This window comes from Eschrichtius robustus, chromosome 9 (assembly GCF_028021215.1).
Source record: "Eschrichtius robustus isolate mEscRob2 chromosome 9, mEscRob2.pri, whole genome shotgun sequence".
NCBI classification, from domain to species: Eukaryota; Metazoa; Chordata; class Mammalia; order Artiodactyla; family Eschrichtiidae; genus Eschrichtius; species Eschrichtius robustus.
Genome location: NC_090832.1, coordinates 5,886,988 through 5,899,079, shown reverse-complemented (window position 1 = coordinate 5,899,079; position 12,092 = coordinate 5,886,988). Strand labels below are relative to the sequence as shown.

Sequence of the window (12,092 nt, the reverse complement as noted above, 5' to 3'; positions counted from 1 at the left end):
AAAACAAGACCTGTACATATGCTGTCTACAAGAGACCCACTTCAGACCTAGGGACACATACAGACTGAGAGTGAGGGGATGGAAAAAGATATTCCATGCAAATGGAAATCAAAAGAAAGCTGGAGTAGCAATTCTCATATCAGACAAAATAGACTTTAAAAAAAAGAGTACTATAAGAGACAAAGAAGGACACTACAAAATAATCAAGGGATCAATCCAAGAAGAAGATATAACAATTGTAAATATTTATGCACCCAGCATAGGAGCACCTCAATACATAAGGCAAATGCTAACAGCCATAAAAGGGGAAATCAACAGTAACACAATCATAGTAGGGGACTTTAACACCCCACTTTCACCAATGGACAGATCATGCAAAATGAAGTTTATAGCAATACAATCCTACCTCAAGAAACAAGAAACATCTCAAATAAACAACCTAACCTTACACCTAAAGCAATTAGAGAAAGAAGAACAAAAAAACCCCAAAGTTAGCAGAAGGAAAGAAATCATAAAGATCAGATCAGAAATAAATGAAAAAGAAATGAAGTAACCAATACCAAAGATCAATAAAACTAAAAGCTGGTTCTTTGAGAAGATAAACAAAATTGATCAACCATTAGCCAGACTCATCAAGAAAAAAAGGGAGAAGACTCACATCAATAGAATTAGAAATGAAAAAGGAGAAGTAACAACTGACACTGCAGAAATACAAAGGATCATGAGAGATTACTAAAAGCAACTATATACCAATAAAATGGACAACCTGGAAGAAATGGACAAATTCTTAGAAAGGTATAACCTTCCAAGACTGAACCAGGAAGAAATGGAAAATATAAACAGACCAATCATAAGCACTGAAATTGAAACTGTGATTAAAAATCTTCCAACAAACAAAAGCCCAGGACCAAGTGGCTACACACGCGAATTCTATCAAACATTTAGAGAAGAGCTAACACCTATCCTTCTCAAACTCTTCCAAAATATAGCAGAGGGAGGAACACTCCCAAACTCATTCTACAAGGCCACCATCACCCTGATATAAAAACCAGACAAAAAAAGAAAACTACAAACCAATATCACTGATGAACATAGATGAAAAAATCCTCAACAAAATACTAGCAAACAGAATCCAACAGCATATTACATGCATCATACACCATGATAAAGTGGGGTTTATCCCACGAATGCAAGGCTTCTTCAATATATGCAAATCAATCAATGTGATAAACCATATTAACAAATTGAAAAAAACCATATGATCATCTCAATAGATGCAGAAAAAGCTTTTGACAAAATTCAACACCCATGTATGATTAAAAACTCTCCAGAAAGTAGGCACAGAGGGAACTTACCTCAACATAATAAAGGCCATATATGACAAACCCACAGCCAACATTGTTCTCAATGGTGAAAAACTGAAACCATTTCCTCTAAAATCAGGAACAAGACACGGATGCCCACTCTCACCACTATTATGCAACACAGTTTTGGAAGTTTTAGCCCCAGCAATCAGAGAGGAAAAAGAAATAAAAGGAATCCAAATCGGAAAAGAAGAAGCAAAGCTGCCACAGTCTGCAGATGACATGATACTATACATAGAGAATCCTAAACACGCTACCAGAAAACTACTAGAGCTAATCAATGAATTTGGTAAAGTTGAAGGATACAAAATTAATGCAGAGAAATCACTTGCATTCCTATACACTAATGATGAAAAATCTGAAAGAGAAATTAAGGAACCACTCTCATTTACCATTTCAACAAAAAGAATAAAATATCTAGGAATAAACCTACCTAAGGATACAAAAGACCTGTATGCAGAAAACTATAAGACACTGATGAAAGAAATTAAAGATGATACAAACAGATGGAGAGATATACCATGTTCTTGGATTGGAAGAATCAACATTGTGAAAATGACTATACTTCCCAAAGCAATCTACAGATTCAATGCAATCCCTATCAAAGTACCAATGGCATTTTTCACAGAACTAGAACAAAAAATTTCCCAATTTGTATGGAAACAGAAAAGATCCCGAATAGCCAAAGCAATCTTGAGAAAGAAAAACCGAGCTGGACGAATCAGGTTCCCTGACTTCAGATTATACTACAAAGCTACAGTAATCAAGATAGTATGGTACTGGCACAAAAACAGAAATACAGATCAAGGCGACAGGATAGAAAGCCCAGAGATAAACCCACACACATATGGTCACCTTATCTTTGATAAAGGAGGCAAGAATATACAATGGAGAAAAGACAGCCTCTCAATAACTGGTGCTGGGAAAACTGGACAGCTACATGTAAAAGAATGAAATTAGAACACTCCCTAACACCCTACACAAAAATAAACTCAAAATGGATTAAAGACCTAAATGTAAGGCCAGACACTATCAAACTCGTAGAGGAAAACATAGGCAGAACACTCTATGACATAAATCACAGCAAGATCCTTTTTGACCCATCTCCTAGAGAAACGGAAATAAAAACAAAAATAAACAAATGGGACCTAATGAAACTTAAAAGCTTTTGCATAGCAAAGGAAACCATAAACAGTATGAAAAGACAACCCTCAGAATGGGAGAAAATATTTGCAAATGAAGCAATTGACCAAGGATTAATCTCCAAAATATACAAGCAGCTCATGCTGCTCAATATCAAAAAAACAAACAACCCAATCCAAAAATGGGCAGAAGACCTAAATAGACAGTTCTCCAAAGATGATATACAGATTGCCAACAAACACATGAAAGGATGCTCAACATCACTAATCATTAGAGAAATGCAAATCAAAACTATGATGAGGTATCACCTCACACCAGTCAGAATGGCCATCATCAAAAAATCTACAAACAATAAATGCTAGACAGGGTGTGGATGAAAGGGAACCCTCTTGCACTGCTGGTGGGAATGTAAAGTGATACAGCCACTATGGAGAACAGTAGGGAGGTTCCTTAAAAAACTAAAACTAGAACTACCATATGACCCAGCAATCCCACTACTGGGCATATACCCTGAGTAAACCATAATTCAAAGAGAGTCATGTACCACAATGTTCATTGCAGCTCTATTTACACTAGCCAGGACATGGAAGCAACCTAAGCGTCCATCAACAGATGAATGGATAAAGAAGATGTGGCACATATATACAATGGAATACTACTCAGCCATAGAAGGAAACAAAATTGAGTTATTTGTAGTGAGGTGGATGGACATAGAGTCTGTCATACAGAGTGAAGTAAGTCAGAAAGAGAAGAACAAATACCATATGCTAACACATATACATGGAATCTTAAAAAAAAAAAAAATGATTCTGAAGAACCTAGGGGCAGGACAGGAATAAAGACACAGACGTAGAGAATGGACTTGAGGACACGGGGATGGGGAAGGGTAAGCTGGGGTGAAGTGAGAGAGTGGCATGGACTTATATATACTACCAAATGTAAAATAGATAGCTAGTGAAAAGCAGCCGCATAGCACAGGGAGATCAGCTTGGTGCTTTGTGACCACCTAGAGGGGTGGGATAGGGAGGGTGGGAGGGAGACGCAAGAGGGAGGAGATATGGGGATATATGTATATGTATAGCTGATTCACTTTGTTATAAAGCAGAAACTAACACACCATTGTAAAGCAATTATACTCCAATAAAGATGTTAAAAAAAAAAAGCTAACTAGTTCTCATTTATGGTAAGAAAGTTCTTATATTAATTTTAAAAAAATCTTTCTTAACTATTAAAGAATTCACACATATTTATCAATCTTAGGTCATTAATGTTAATCATCCTGTTGTCAACATTTGTTGAGGACAAAAAAAAAAAAACATGTCATCCCAGAAACCAGACCTCAAATGGCATTTCCACCCATCTCTAACTTTACCTGCATTACTTGCATTCTACTGGGCATAATATGATTAAATTGAGTACAGGAGCCAGAAGAAATGTTTAATAAATTTATATACGAATAATTGTGACAACCATAACTGGACTCAACAGAGAAGTTCTTTAGATGCTAAACCCCAAATACAAATAATTCTAGAGCTTCCCGCACCGCTCCCCCCCCAAAAAAAAGAGTTATAAAACGTGCTGTAGTACTGCACAGTACCCAGTTGCCAGGGTATAAAGGCGAGGATACAGACCCCGTGTGAAACTCTAGCAACATAAACTATGAATAAGATAATTTGATGACTTTCTTGAAATCAAGCTGATGAAGAAAAAAATTCAATACATTTGATAAGAAAATGTGCATGTAGTAAGAAACATACAAACACACACACACATACATACACACACAGAGGCAATAAAAAAAGAAGAAAACTCCAGAGAGGACCATAATAAAGGAAGAAATTCCCTTACCTACCACTGACTGGGCATGTCACCAGTTCCTCAATGAACAACAGTAGGAAGCAAATATCAGACCTCCACTATATATCACTTTCTGTTTATATCATATAACTATGTCCAAACTGACTGCACAGTAAAACACACACAATTCCCATCCAACACTATGAATTCAGCCATCTTCATTTAAAAACATCTTTGGATATTGTCACACATATATCCGGACTTAGCGGATGCCAACCGACTTGTGCAGTCCACATCTGCTTGTGATCAGCATCCCGGATAAGCAGCGACTCAGGCAATGCTGCCCCAGTTGTGCTTAAATCTGTACCTCTCACTCCCTGAGGAGTCACCAGGGAGCTGGAAAGGACTTCAAGCCATAATTCACAGGTAGAGAGAAGACCTAGAGCATGAATTATTATTCTTAAGTCTTTATTTCTCCAGATAAGTAAGCCTAAATCCTGCCCTATCCTCAAGCCAGTCCAAGCTTCCTCAATCCCCAAAACTCTGGCTCAAGGGAAAAAATGTAATCAGGACCAGATTCCCTTCAAAACAAAATGCATTTGCTGGGCCTACGAGTAGTTTTACTGCAGACAACTCCCTGTCAAGAGAATGTCTATGGGAGAAGCCATGGTGGTCCTGGTCTGTTTAGTCACACAATTCCAGTCATGACCCTCAGGAACACTTGTATAACCAAGCAAGCCCTGTGGAAACCCCAGAGGCAAGCAAGGAAAGAGCTCACCTCTTTAATTAGTCAGAAAGCAGCTGCTTCTGTGAGCTAAGGAATGAAACATTAAAAGTCCAGCTTCTGACAAAAGCAAAGAGTGTGGGGAAGAAGAAAATGAGGGAAGGAAAAAGGGAGAGTACAGGTAGATGCTAAAACCAAAGGTTCACCTCAGAAACACACACATTACAAACCTCAGTCCCATTTCTCCATGTTAATACTGAGTGAATTTCAGGTGTCTAATTCCTGTCTTTCCATGTTCTGGAAAATGGATCTACTCTGAATAAGCTTAAAAATGACGATGTAACTGCAAAGGGCTTCATCTCAGGTAATATTATTTATTCACTGAAAGTTCAAAAAAATTTAATAGTAGGAATAACTGGTGCATTCATCAATTACATGGATAAATAATGAACATGTTTCAATTGGAACACCAATATTAGTTCCCTAATCACCACTTTTTTCCCCTAATTTGATAGGGGTGGGGGTTTAAGGGATGGGGAAGGTTCCTATGTGCTGTACACAGAGATCCTTCTCTCTTCTGATGTTAAGGGCTCTAAAATTATCCTTTATGGGGAACCCTATTCAAGTCTTACAGTAAGAGTCAACTGGAGAAATCATCAAGAACCCATCAACACTCTTAAAAATACAAATGTCCTAGATGGTCTCAATACAACACCAAGCATATAAGTAAATAAGCCAGGAAGGTGAGCTGCAACATAAATCTCTTTCTTTAATATTAAAAAATTTAAGAAAGAAACCATTCAGATTACTACAAAGAAGCATTTAAAATGAGCTCATTAAATGCAAATTAAAACAGAAACACTATATAAGCACTGGGCCACAATTAAAGGCTGAAGAAACAGCAGGTAAGAAATAATTTCCATTGATCAAAAAACTAAAAGCTAACAGAATAAAGTATTCTGCATTGAAACTGCTTTCATGAATATGAAACATTACCAAGTAAGAACTTTTTTTTCTGAATTTTTCAAAGAAGCTTTGGCGGGAGAAATGGATTTGCATATCTTAATACAAAGTACTTTCATTGTATCATTTTCAAGCAATGAAGCCATGAGGTTTCAAAAAAACGTAGACTTCAAAAAAATCCTTACAAATAGTTCCAAAGTTGAAAAGGGCATAGAGTCATCATTCTAGAGCCTTTGGACCCAAAGAAGAACTGTACATAATTACATGAAATCTATGCAAAAACTTAGAACTTCTTTTGTGACACAACTGTACCTCATCATAAACAGCTTTCAGAGCCTACCTTGGGTACTTAGATTCAGGGTCACTTCTCATCTAAAATTACTGAAATGGCAGAGCAAGTAGCAGTAGACAGTATATTTAACTAAAATATAAATTCTGAGACTTTAAAATTCACTGCATACAAGCTTTAAAACAAATATGCAGATTTGTGGGCAAACAGTACAGTTAGACTGTACATTCATGACGGCGGGGTGTTTTTTTCTGTTTTTTGTTTTTTTTAACTCATGTATCCCTGGCACCTGGAACAGTACTGGGAACACAGTAGATACTCAATTATTGAATCTGCTTTCTTGAAAATAAAGCATTATAAAATGAGAAGTGAAGGCTTTTTCTTCATAAGATTCATTTAAAAAAATTAAAATATACTGTTTTTCATCTACCAGAAAGACAAAAATAAAAATATTTTATGGTACACAGGGGGAATGTGGACACTCTTATAAACACTGTTGGATGGGGGCAGGGCCATTAAGGACAGTTGTACACCTTGTGCACTGTTCGAAGGCAATAAGTCTTTGGAGAGAGAGGGGAAACCCAGTAGGTGCTTTGCTGTTGAATGCTGGGTCAGTTCTGGGGAGGACGTCTTTTTGTAATTTTTCAGCTCAGAGGAGTAGGACAGCTCTTTGCTACCTTGTTATGGCAGACAGAAATGTAAAACAGGGTGATTTATTTTAAACAATTTGGAAATACCTAGCAAAATTCAAAGTCTACAAACCCTTTAGCTAGAAAATCCACTTAGAAACTGTAATAATATTTTTACTTTACATATAGGCTTACATATGCAAATAAAATGATATGGACACAAACCTTCCTGATGATAGCAACTGTCTGTAAACCTACTGTATGCTCATTTATTGGAGAGTACCTGCATAAGTTATGTATATCCACTAAATACTAGACAGGAATTACTGTAGGGTGGATCTGTACATGAAGATTTGTAAGTCTTCTAAGAGATGTTAAGTTAAACAAGATACAGAAGAGATTATGTTCTAATTATTTTTTAAATCACTCAAAAATCATTTTTAAGACATTGAGTTTGAATTTCAAAATTGGCAACATGGTTATATATATATATCCATGCACTTTAACATCTGATACTACTTAAATACCTAAATCCAGTTCTATACAACATACATATAGAATATACCACAAATATTACTATTAAAATTCAATTTTAAACACACAAAAATGGTAATTTTAAAAAAGGGTGAAATATAATTTTAAGAGAGGTACCAAAAATTACATTTTTCTAAGTTGAATTCTCTTAAGTTTTTTTTATTATGCTTTATATTATCTTAAAGTCCTCTCCATATTTCTCAAAACGTCATAATTTTTCACCCACTTAAATTATATTTCTTTAGCTGAGTCAGGGCATTTAACATATTAATCATAATCTAACTGGAAAATGTAAGTACTTTTGAAACAGTCTCTGTGCCAAGAAAGAATCCTGAATTTTGAGAAAGCAAAGAAAGGTAATTTTATTGGTAGTGAGGCAACAGTCAATCCCCCTTACTCCTGTTCTACCAAGAAATGCAATTTTTGTTTTTCCTTAAAAGTGAGCTGAGATTTAAATCAAGTAGAAGAGTACTATTAGCATTAAAGAATGTGTAGCAAATTAAAGGCAGCATAGGCACAAAAGAGGCAAGTTCTGAGCAGCACACGTCTTTAACAAAAATAAAATAATTCCCAGATACATATTAATGTATATTTTAATCTCCAGTATATCACTGGATATAGACTATAAATAAGGCCTTTCCTGGCTCCAAAGTTTAGTCAGAAACGGGAAACATCACTCCAAGACTTTCCTTCAATTGCTCCCATTTTCACTTACCTTTGGCATTATTCAACTGAACCAACTCCAAAATTGGCAATTAAGATTTTTATTAAAATGTACCCATTGACCGAATTAGGCAATGCAAGTAGTTGACTAGTTGTATAATTTATTGTACATTGTCCACATGGTTTTAAAAAGTAAGGTACTTTTCTTGGGAGGGAGCATGGATTTATTTATGTTGTAATACACTTATTTGCACTGTGTCAAACAATAGCCGGAGTATGAGAAAGAACACTTTTAAAAATCCACCTTACATTCTCCACGTCACTGCCAGTTATTAATAAATGTCTAATCATCAAATCTAAAGATAATACGCTTCCTTCCTGTGTCCCTAAATCCCAAACAAACTAAACTGCCTAAACATAGTTCATTCTAGCAAAGTTATCTATATAATCATCTATTAGATAACAATTTAGAATTAAGTGATGATTTTTGATCTTAAATTCTTGCCTGTATATAGCTTCACCAACAATCATACCATGCTAGAAAGGTAAGAAAAATTGAACATCCTTAGGTTTTATCATTGTTGCAAACACAGTGTCAGTTAGCTGGCATGATTCTCCTAGTGACGGATAGAACGTTTTACACTTTAACATTCGTTTAATAAATAAAAGACATAAGAAGTTTATCAGTGCATACAAACTTACATGTTTTTAAAAATCACCTTCTATCTTCTTGGATAGACGACATCTAACTTCAGATGTACTTGCGTTTCATAAGTGGTGCCCATTCAAGAATAATCCCCAAATAAACTCACCAAACCAATACATAATCTACAGGAAATCTGTCATAATAAACTCCCCAAACAGCAATGTTTTGTAATCACACTGTGCGTTTCCATTAATTTTCAGAGATAACCCTTAAAATAACTTTTGGCTTAATACTGGAAGACAGGAACTTTTCTAATCTTACATATTACAGTGTTTATAAGCAACTCTAACAGCCACTTCCAAAGCTTTATTCACATAAATGCACCTAGGGCCTTCTGTGTATAAAATAAGTGTTTTTTTGTTTGTTTTTCTGTTTTGTTTTGTTTTTTGCATAATGAATCGTTAGTTCACTAGGCGAAAGTTTTCATCCTTGCTATCACTGACTCAATTATTCTTTCATCTCAGACCTCTAGGGATTTAGAAGACAAAACCCAAGGGAGCAAGAAGTTTAAATCCATCTGCAGGAATTTGTTTTGACCTCAACCATCGTCCCTAGGCACCGTCCATTAGAGCTTCGCGCTTCGCGAGCGTTTCCCCTAAAGAGTTCTCCGGAGAGTGGGTCCCAACCTGTCCTAAGCGGGAAGACAGCCTCCCAAGCGCCCTGAGGGACGGAAACCGGGGCGGAAGGCGGGGCCTTTCCACGGCCCTCAAGGTCCGGCGGGCGGTGCGCTCGCTGACGGACCGCGGGACGCAGGCTTCGCCTCGAGCAGCGCCGAGGCGCACGCCAAGGTCACTCGCGAAGTTGTCTCCAGGGGGAAGCCCATCAAACGAGGGCCGGGTGGGGGCTTAGGACACACACACACTTATTCTCCAGGGCCACGGCGGGCACCGGGGAGCCGGCGGCGCGGGCTGAGGACGGCGCGGACACTGACACCCTGCCACGGGCAGCGGACGCGGGCGGCACCCCGGCGTCCCTGTCAGCCGAGGCCCGGCGCGGCGCAACAGCTGGGCGCGGGGCGGCGCAGAGAGGCTGTACCTGTCAGGTACCCACGTACCTATCATGGCCACTGGGCAGTCGGAGGCTGCCGGGCGAGCAGCGGCCTACATGCACGCCGGCGGCCGCCTGCGCCTCACACGAGCGGCACTCCCGGGTTAAATCGTCCAGGAAGCCTTTCTCCCGCGCCCTCCCGTGGGGGCGCGCATGCGCAAAGGGGGCTTAGCCCGAGGCCTTCTGGGAGTCGTAGTTTTAATGCGTAGTCTCTCCTCAGGTCGGTCGCCGCCGCCCGCGGCCCGCCGCCCGCCGCCCTTTCGGCCTGAGGCCTAGGAAACGTCCGTAACCGGGAGGCAGGGTCGTTCGGCCGCAGTGTTGACGTGTCACTTAGCAACCCGGAGGGTTACCTTCGGAAGCTTGTTGCGGCTCTAGCCTCGGCCCTGCCCTCTTCCCGCCCTTCTCCTCCCCTCAACTCCCTTCACCTGGGAGCTGCCACACATCTGGATCAACTTGGGCGCTACTGAGGGCGTGAAATTCTACCAGTAACGCGCCTTTTCACATTTTTTCCCGACCTCCTTCTCCCATCCGTAAAACTCACTGATTCTTTTACTACACGTTTTATGAGAACAAGACATTTTCTAGGAAGATGGTGGCAGAAAAAGAGACCCTGAGCTTAAACAAATGCCCAGACAAGCTGCCGAAGAGGACCAAGCTGCCGCTCCCGGTGCACCAGCCTCACTCCCTGGTTTCTGAGGGCTTCACAGTCAAAGCCATGATGAAAAACTCAGTCGTAAGTGATCTTCCTGAATTGAATGCACTCGCTCCGAATCAGGGGACACCAGGTTGTAGAGGATGGCTAGCCCTAGGATGGATTCTGAGCCCATATCTAGGGTGGTCTTTGCCAAAAACGGCAATTGCTCGGCCAGTAACAGACGGTGCCCAACAGAGTGTGGAGGTCCAGGCTAGGCTGCTAGAAGGGATCTCGGGCAGCTGATGTACTGTGCCCGTTTCTAAGCACCTTCCTAATAACTCACGGTTTCTAGACCACCTAAATTTACTCTTAAGCTATTTACACAAAGAAGAAAGATCCCCTTTACTTATTGATTCCTAAACTATCTCACTCAGCAAAAGGCCTTATAGAAGGAGACTTCTTAGAAATCATAAACTCTCTTGCAAAATTCAACATGTGCTGATGATGTACAGCTGGGAACGTAAACTCATTAATTAACAGTAAGAAATTTCATCAATCAACCTAGAAATTTTTAGAATATCCTAGCATTTCTTCTAACAACACTCTCACAAAATGGCATGTTAGAGTACTAAAAGGCAACTTAATAAGAAGTCTATTTCCAGATAGATCTTTGAAACTATTAATTTTAAACAATCCAAGCTTCTGTTCAAGTATCTCTGCCTATTAATACAATTCATATTTCATTTCTACTGTTTTGTGGTAGTAAAAATTAATTATTCTCAATATGATTAGGAGGAAAAGTTTTAAACTGCACACAAATGGTTTGGGTACGTGTATGATAGTTTAAAAAAAAAAAAAACTTTTAATTTGGTATGCTACACCAGGTTTTACTACTGACTAAGCACCTGTCTGGGAATGAGATATTCAATAATAAATGCAGCTTTCAAATTTGTGTAATTTACACTCTGGGAGGATCTGACTTATTGTAGAGCAACTCATTATGTGTTAAATGAAGAGCATTGCTTTCCAGTGTCATTATTTGTTTTACATAAATGTTGCAAACCTAATACCTTATTCCTTAAAATACATGAATGAAACAGATCACCTTTAGACCCTGAGGCCAGATTCCCATGTTGCTACACAAAATGAAATTCTGGTTGTCAGAATGTGTGTCAGTTGAATCGCAATAGTTAAAATTCTTAGAAATAGACTAAAACTTTCTGCTTGTTGTAACTGCAGTCCTTTTGCATGTATTTCATGTGAATAGGTGGTCATGGGAGTCAATATGACTAATTTATCAGCAACACAGAATACCATAACATTAAAGCTAATTATTTCTTTTTTTCTTCTAAACAGTATATATGATTATAATTTTAGTGATATTTTTCAATGTTATATTTCTTCAAAGACATGTGAAAAATTGGTCAGATTCTTTTTTTTTCTAAACCTATATTTATAATCACGTTTTCTTTTTAAAAAACATAGCTTTTCACCTAAAGTCATAATTCTGGAAAATCAAGTATTTCAGTATTGAAAAATGTAACAAATATGCTTATAAGACTCAAACAAAAAATTTGATTATGAAGCAGGCTTCATTAT

The 12,092-nt window shown here is 38.3% G+C and overlaps 2 protein-coding genes across 5 annotated transcripts in view; one reads left to right on the top strand and one right to left on the bottom strand.

Annotated features, from left to right (window-relative positions):
* The window catches only part of PRKN (parkin RBR E3 ubiquitin protein ligase), a 1,273,336-nt gene extending 1,263,341 nt beyond the window's left edge, over positions 1–9,995 (bottom strand). For all 4 annotated transcript variants that reach the window (XM_068551239.1, XM_068551238.1, XM_068551240.1 and 1 more), the window contains exon 1: positions 9,867–9,995. In XM_068551239.1, coding sequence (XP_068407340.1) covers positions 9,867–9,873 — 7 coding nt within the window. In that variant the 5' untranslated portion in view covers positions 9,874–9,995. The remainder of the gene's footprint in view (positions 1–9,866) is intronic.
* Positions 9,996–10,093: 98 nt separating this feature from the next.
* The window catches only part of PACRG (parkin coregulated), a 514,981-nt gene continuing 512,982 nt past the window's right edge, over positions 10,094–12,092 (top strand). Inside the window, exon 1 of the mRNA XM_068551104.1 lies at positions 10,094–10,592. Coding sequence (XP_068407205.1) covers positions 10,449–10,592 — 144 coding nt within the window. The 5' untranslated portion in view covers positions 10,094–10,448. The remainder of the gene's footprint in view (positions 10,593–12,092) is intronic.